Source organism: Pyxicephalus adspersus, chromosome 10 (genome assembly GCF_032062135.1).
Source record: "Pyxicephalus adspersus chromosome 10, UCB_Pads_2.0, whole genome shotgun sequence".
NCBI lineage: Eukaryota > Metazoa > Chordata > Amphibia > Anura > Pyxicephalidae > Pyxicephalus > Pyxicephalus adspersus.
The window spans coordinates 16,539,380-16,547,435 of record NC_092867.1 but is presented as its reverse complement, the minus strand read 5'-3'; the positions used below and the strand labels follow the sequence as shown (position 1 = coordinate 16,547,435).

The window sequence follows — 8,056 nt, the reverse complement described above, 5'->3', positions numbered from 1 at the left end:
GCCCACACTATGATGGTGAGTGAGATGCGCCCACACTATGATGGTGAGTGAGATAGGGCCCACACTATGATGGTGAGTTAGATGGGTGCACACTATGATGCTGAGTGAGATGGGCCCACACTATGATGGTGAATGAGAAGGGCCCACACAATGATAGCGACTGAGATGGGCGCACACTATTATAGCGAGTAATGTGGGCGCACACTGTGCTGAAGAGTTATACCAGTGCTGTGCTATTGAGGGACTGCACCATGTTTGTTAGTGAAATGAACCCACAATCTGCAGGTAAGTAGGATGGACCCACACTGTGCTGTCAGTGAAATGGGCCCACACTGTGATGATAAGATAGACCTGAGCTACGTTGGTAAGATGGCCCCTATGTTGCTAGGTAAAACAGGCCCACACTTTGCTGGTGAGATGTCTCAGGCCAATGTCTCTCAATAAAATCTTGGATCAAGCTAATGCTGATTCTGGGAGAAAATAGGGCAGAGCACTGCTCTGAGTTTTGTCTTAAATATTGGGTAAAATGTATACAAAACTACTATGCATCCCATTTTGTCACAGCTCCTCTTCATTCTCCTCCGCAGAATTTTTCCCAGAATCCAGAACAGGCTGATGAAAGCTAGGGGTGTCCTTCATGTCCTGCACCTGCAGGAAGCTCATTTGTTGGCCCTGGGTGTCATGCAACCCAGCAAAATATCACCTCCCAGTGGTAGAAATGACTAACTGCAGCAAGAAAAGACATATTCCATATCTTCCATATCTCCATTCCATATCTTCTAACTAAAAAAGAATTTCTTGTATTTTTTCCATTGCAACTTGTAGGTGATTTGAGCAGCCCCAGATTTACACGGCATATATTCAACAAGTCTAACCAAAAAGTTGGCACAGCTGTGCATTTTCAGTAAAGTTTTAGAATTTGCCTTTTTAAGGAATGATGATTCTGAATGTTCTGAATGGCATTGTGCTCTTAAACTCACAAAATGAGTACAAATGCCTTTAAAACATATGAGTTGTTTATTGGGGGACAGTGAACTCAAAGGTAGAAGTAGTTATTTTATAAGATATTTATTGAAGATTCAGCTCATGTGCAACCCTGAAGGAAATGATTAATACTTAAAGTGATTTATTTATCATTATTAATAATAGATCAGCATATGATCATTTGATCCAGGGACATGAAGTGCTCATCTGGATCAGATCTGTCCTGTTAAAAAGGACTGTCAGAGCTTACAGGAAATGCCATATCATATCATGCCAAGATATCAGTGATAACATCACAACACTTCCCCTATAATCACCAGAAGATCTGTGTGAAACTACAAAGCATGTGTTCTGTAGCAGAGTTACAAGCCCAGGAGCTTGGCAATGAACCGTGGCTGCTACTGACAGCCGATGGTTCCAGCTGAACTGTAAGCAGATATTGAAAAACAACAATTAATGAAAATATTTGTTCATTTTCATGTGAAATTTATACTTTTGAATGCAACTAGTGTTAAGTATCTGATAATATAAACATAATTACAGCTGCACACAGATTGGAAAAAGAAGGGGCATCACTTGGGCCCATCCTTGGGACCAACTATGTCTATAGGGGTTTTATATCTTAGATATGTTTATTTCCCTGGTGGTTGAACTTGATGGACTTATGTCGTTTTTCAACCTGGCCTACTATGTAACTATGTAACTATGAATGGGTACAGTGCATAATAAAGTAGAACCAAAGTCCCACTATGAAAATTAGAGATCAGACAGGTGTTTATTGCAGAATGGGACAGGTGATATACCCTCTACTCCTATATGTCTGATTGACATCCAGCTGTTGAATTTCTCAGCACCCACAGCTCTGTGCTTATTGCCAGAATCCCCAGCGATCCCGGCTTCGCTTGGGGGTACCAGGACTGAATGAGCTCCCTACCTAGGAGTTAGACCATCACGGCTCGGCCAATCAAGATGGAAGAAGATCAGAAGGTAGAAGAAGGAAGAAGATGGCAGTGCCCACAATGGAATGGTGACAGGTGATTGTCAATTGGGCCTAGTTCCACTTTAAAGTGGACCTTGCAGCTATAATGCCTGGGCCAGTTTTCTGATGGGTTTGGTAGGGGCACAAAATAAAGATTTGTTGGAGAATAAAGGGTACTTATTTCATCACCTGTTTTCCTGCTGCTTCCTAGCACTTAGTGGAGGTGAAAACACCTTTCTTTTGGTGATATTTGGAGAAAGTAGAGTATTCAAAATTTCATTTCACGCTCTATAAACACTGAGCTAATGTATTTTTGCAAGACTCGGAGTGCTCACCATTCTCAGCAGGAGGATGCAATTGCCAGCTGAACCAGGACAGGTAGAGAAATGGTCAGTATAATATCCAATTTTCCCTCTAAAGGTCTAAGAGATGTCAATGCTTCCTCTTAGATTGCTCTTCTGGGTAGGGTCCTCTCTCCCCTGTGTCATTGTTTGTATCTGTCTGTCGCCTCCCCCCCATTTAATGTACAGCGCTGCATAATATGTTGGAACTATATAAATGCAATTTACAGTTGCACCTGGATATTAAGATTTGATTTTACCAGCAAGTCTGTTCTGAGAAAACAGGAGGAACAAGAAATGTAATATAACTGTAAGGAGGTGACCAGGCTATATTCCGGAATTGTGGTAGAGAAAAGTCTGATCACCACCACTGCTGTCTCAAAGGACTGTGTATAGCTCATTACTGAAATACAATTTTCTGCCAATAAAACAGCCCCCAGGAATTTTGGGATTCTGATTTAACAACTACTACGAGTGGGAATCAGAAAGCTTTCAGTATTGTAAGCCCCCATCAGTGCAATATGTAGAAACCTCGGCTCCAAAGATAGGGCTTGGGGTAATACAACACATTATAATAAATTGGTTATTTGTGACCTGGTGTACAATTGTAGGTTTACAGCACCAACACAGGTTACATGCTATTTCTCCAACATGCATACATTTTAATTTCATGCTATAGTGTATATGAGATCTAATATGTACAGTTTGTAAAAAACTTTTGTCTGTTTGCAAATGTAATTCCTGAGGAAGCAGAACAATACATCTGCGAAACGTGTCAAGTGCAAGAAACTTGTTTGAGACCTGTTTGACCAGAATCGTATTAATGACAAATGTTTTTAAACAAATTTTATATATGAATCAAATAAAGTTTTGCTGGTAAAGTCCCACCTTTGTGTGTTTTCACACAATTCTTTGTATATGCTTTATTAGGGATGTGGCATCTTAAGGATATTATCTTGACACCATCATTTTTTTTAATATACAATTGTTAATGACTTGCTCTTGTGAATTGCTATGCGTTTATGTTTTTTTATTATTGAACAAAGTGGGAAAGGGGTATAACCCCAGTCGGATTACAATTGCTCCCTGTGTCTTCCTGTCCCAGTGACAGCTGCTCCTCCTATTTCTTATTCTGCTGTCAAAGCAACAGGAATTGAGCTGAAATTTCTCCAACAACCTATGGACAGGAGTCATAATTTTAAACTATTTTAACTGTTTTTCAACTTATTTAAATAGTAATTGAAAGGTTTTGGCTGAAACTAGACTGTAATATAGAGAGACACCTTTCTCCCTTTCTCGCCCACATATTTAACAAATATTTCTGTGAAATCCAATACTGTCACAATACATTGCCATGGCACAATACCCTTAGTGGTCCCCACACAAAGATTATGTTTCCTGAGCCCTGCGCAGCACATCGACTATAGACCAGCCAGAGCCAAGCCTCATAAATAGATGTGTGCTTACCATCTGGCTCCCGGGCCCCACTTGGCAAATCATTAGGACAGTTTCTCTTAAGTGCGCTCCAAATGCCTCTTTGGCATAAACTTGACAGCACTAACACATCACAGATTTCAGCAAAGGCTACATTTTGCTTAAATTTGTTTAATTGATATTTTAATGCACAGAGAAGAGATGAAAGAGGCGACAATTATGTTTTATTTGCCCAGGATTTTTTTTCTCTTCCTCTAAGTAGTGATCAGTGCTGTTGGTTTTTTGGGGGGGTTAGTGTCAAAAGCAAGAATCACAAATAAATAAAAGCAGAAGTACAACAGACTGCTTTGTAAATATTGGACCAGAAGTAAGCAGCAGTGCTCAACCCAGGAATTTCTTTGAGCCGGGAGGGAAGAAATTGTAGGTGGGTGGCATCCCCTGTATTATGACCCAACTCTTCAGTAGCCACATAAAAACAGCCGGGTGGTTACTGAAAAGTGCCGGGTGGTGCACCCAGCTAAAAGGGGCTGGGGAGAACACTGATTAGTAGTGTGCAGTGTCAGCTTCCATTCTTAACTTTTTTTTCAAACACCAGTTAGGAAAAAAGTCAGAATCACAGAATCTGATTGGTTGCTATTTGCAATGGAATTAACATTTTATATAATGTGCCACAGTTATTGTCTATTAACTTAGGCAATGTTCAAAAAAAGTTGCAGATAAGCAACCAGTGTCCATGCTCTTGACTGACCATATGGCCCATAGTGACCATTCCCTTGAAAGAATTACTGGGTCAGTGCAGTGCAAAGCCATGCTTAATATATAGAGTGAGTACTAAGCAGCTGGGACATAGCATGTTAAAAATTTGCAAAGTGCACTCCTTTGACAAATTTTGGAGCACACTATCCAACATTCATATAGCAATGATACCTTACTCCAGAGGCTGCTGGGCTTTCCCTGATCAATGAGCAACTCAGGTTACAAATATCTTTTTGGTTATCTGTAAGGATTCTTCCCACTGACCACCACTGTAATTTACTGTGAGCCGTGGATATAAAAATAATAGCAGGGTTCTTTGAAGAGCTCATAATCCAATGTCCCTACCATCGCCATATGTAATTAACAGTTTAGGTCAATTTAGGGCAAGCCAAGACATCTACCAGTCAGTTTTTGGAAAGAGGGGTAGGAAGCCTATGCAAATGGAGAAGAACATACAAACTCCATGCAGTTTGTGCCATGGTCAAGATCTAAACCTGGGACCCTATTGCTACAAGGCAAGTGTGCTAGGCACTATTCTACACAAATAAAGAAACTTCTAACCACTTTCAATGGCAATGTTCCCCAATGTACAGAATCCAAAAGAAAGGTGCCTACATTATAGATACAACCACCAGGTTCCAGCTGTCATTTCATGAACAGGTGAGGAAAACAAGAGCAGCTGATCTGTTTCAACATCAAGCCTGTCTAAAAAAAAAAACTTGCCTGGTTTCTGCAAGTGTGACTTTTCCAGCTTCTTGTTATTTTTCTTAGGTTTGCTGATCTCCTTTTTGGGCAATGGGTAGTTCTCTGTCCTTGTGTCTTGGCTCTGATGTATCTCCTCTACTATGGACTCCGGGGCCACCTCCTCCTCTATTTCTGGCTCCAGGGGTGTCTGTATCTCCTCAGGGTCCGAGTAAGAGTAATAATGGTCCCTGGATACAATTTCCTGGTGATAATAGTCATGATCATCTGGGGGTCTTGCAAGGGATCCATGGATGAGCAGAAACCCCAAAATCCACAATAAGTCACACCTGTGTGCCATCACTGGTTTTCCTGGAGGGTCTTGTAGCAGGAATAAAGCTACAGCTGAATAAAAAGGTAAATGTGTCAAGTTCAGAAAAGCAATGAAGAAAAACTTTGCATAACAGTCCAAAGCAAACAAAAGTTCTATGTACTACAGAAAAGTCTGTTCAGCAATGGCCCCTATAGAATACAAATAGCAGCAAACAAAAGTTCTATAGACTACAGAAGAGTCCATGCACCAATGGCCCCAGTATCTCTGATGTTATTTCTATGCAACTTTAACAAATATTTATGATAAAAAGTTTATCCAGAACAAAAATTAAAAAATGTAATCTTGCAAAACTGAAATACTTGGCAATATTTTCACAACGGGTGGATAGTAATGGTTTAAATAATACCTTCACTTCTTAGTTTCCCTAACCTTGCTTCTCCTCACTTCTCCTGCTGAATAACTTCTATTTGATAGAGAAGTGTTTTTGTCAATTTGGTATCCAGCACCTACCCCAAATGTAACATATAAGCTCCCAGTACACTGACCCTTCAGGTTCCAGACTGGAGAAATCTGTCTATAAAATAATTCAGAGTAAGTCAGAATTCTGTTGCAATATAAGTAAGTTTGCAATACATTGTTAAGGGGTATTGATGGCTAAAAAAAAAACAAAAAATAATATCAAAACAAAATTGTAGAGTAAAGAAATCTGGACCACATATGGTAATATTTGGCAAAACAATTTCCAAGGACACTTTGCTGCTGGACAAAGTTTTAAACCTGACCACACTACATTGCTGCACACCTGATAATAATCTGGAATATATATTTTTTCAAATTTACACGCTGAGCTTTAAGAAAAATACATGTACAATACATGTATTACACAATTCATGTACAATGATGTACATAATACAATAGAATGATGACAGCGACTAAATCAAGCATTTTCAAAAGGAGCAATGTTCTTAACAGTTTGATTAGTTTTAAAACTCCTAAAGTCCCAAGGACAAAACTTCAGTCCTTTATGTGTTAGTATAAATCCATTATTAAAGTTAAAGAATTAGAATACAATTAGAAATAGATTAAAAACTAGAATCGTGGATCTTCTTATATAACATAAATGATTAGTATATTTTTAACTCAACAAAACAAAATCCAGCCAAGAGTTTGAGGATCCAGCTTTGTGACTTACCTGCAGAGACTATTGTAACTTTACAAGCTGAGGTGGCTCAGGCACTCTATGGCTCAGGTAGGTTCCTGTTCAAGGGGCTCAAATCTTCATAAAAACAAAGTTTCCTTCCTCTAGTTAAGCTTTGCATCTTACAGAAGACAGTCCAGCTTAACTTTCTCTTTTTTTCTTGTGTTATAGACCAAGTTTAACCCCAAGACACAAGACTGTGATTCCTGGATTTAACCTGGAAGGGTGGGTGAAATAATTCCAAAAAATCAGGATTCTGAATTGTGCAGAGACTGCTGTGATGTGTACACTGGGCTGTCCAGATCCTGAATACAGCTCAATAGACAGATGTTTGGAGGTAAGACAGCCAGGGTGAGACTAAGGGGAAGGAGGCAGCTCCTCTGTGTCACAGCCTGGGAGAGGCTCAGATGATTGACTGCATTCTGCAATCACTGATAAGAACATGGAAAAAAGTTCAAAGAATGAGTGGAGTTATATAAATTAGTGAATGAAGGAACAACTATGAATGAAATAACAGTTACAATAAAAGCCAAATAGATTGGCAGCAATAAAAATCAATGAATATTAAAAGAAGGAAATATGAATGGACTGTTGAATGAAAATCTATTTAAAAGAAAACATGGAAGCTGTGTTTTATGATCCTATTATTATTAATTATGATTATAATAATATAATAAAAGGCACCTGGGATGGAGACAAGCCTTTTCTAATATTTATGGTATAAACCACTCCAAACCTAGACAATCTAAATTGGCACCAAGGAGCTGGGTTTTTATATATATATATATATATATATATAACATATTATGCAGCGCTGTCCATTAAATAGGGATTCATATTTATATATATATATATATATATATACCACAAATAAACTCAATTACATTCATAATTTATTTGGTACAACAACAAATCACACAAACAAAACTACATACAGATAATTAAGGTTTAGGTTACAAAGGCAAAGTAAAATCATTTCTGCTTCATCAGACCAGAAACCCCATATGTATAATTAAATCTGAAATTAGTATGAATGGACGTCTTTTACTTTATTGTTTATATTATAGAATAATTATGTACCTAATTTCTAAAGAATAAGCAAATATACTTGTTATGAGAAAATACAGACCACATATCTAAATCTTTCAAAAAATTTAAATAAGTGTAAAATATCATACTCAGCACTTACAAATATTTGCTTTAACTAAGCAATACAACTTTTTAATCCAACTTTTTAATCCAATGCATATCATATTAGATTGGTTAATTTAGATTGTGTTATTATTACTAACTTTTATTTATTTAGCACCAACCTATTATGCAGCGCATTACATAGTCCAGGGGTTGGC

At 38.2% G+C, this 8,056-nt stretch overlaps 1 protein-coding gene across 1 annotated transcript in view; it reads right to left on the bottom strand.

Annotated features, from left to right (window-relative positions):
• The window catches only part of CPXM2 (carboxypeptidase X, M14 family member 2), a 57,020-nt gene extending 49,978 nt beyond the window's left edge, over positions 1 to 7,042 (bottom strand). The window contains exons 1-2 of the mRNA XM_072423864.1: positions 6,702 to 7,042; positions 5,218 to 5,580 (exon numbers count right to left, since the gene is read on the bottom strand). Of these exons, the coding sequence (XP_072279965.1) occupies positions 5,218 to 5,536 (319 nt within the window). The 5' untranslated portion in view covers positions 5,537 to 5,580; positions 6,702 to 7,042. The remainder of the gene's footprint in view (positions 1 to 5,217; positions 5,581 to 6,701) is intronic.
• Between the last annotated feature and the right edge of the window lie 1,014 nt (positions 7,043 to 8,056).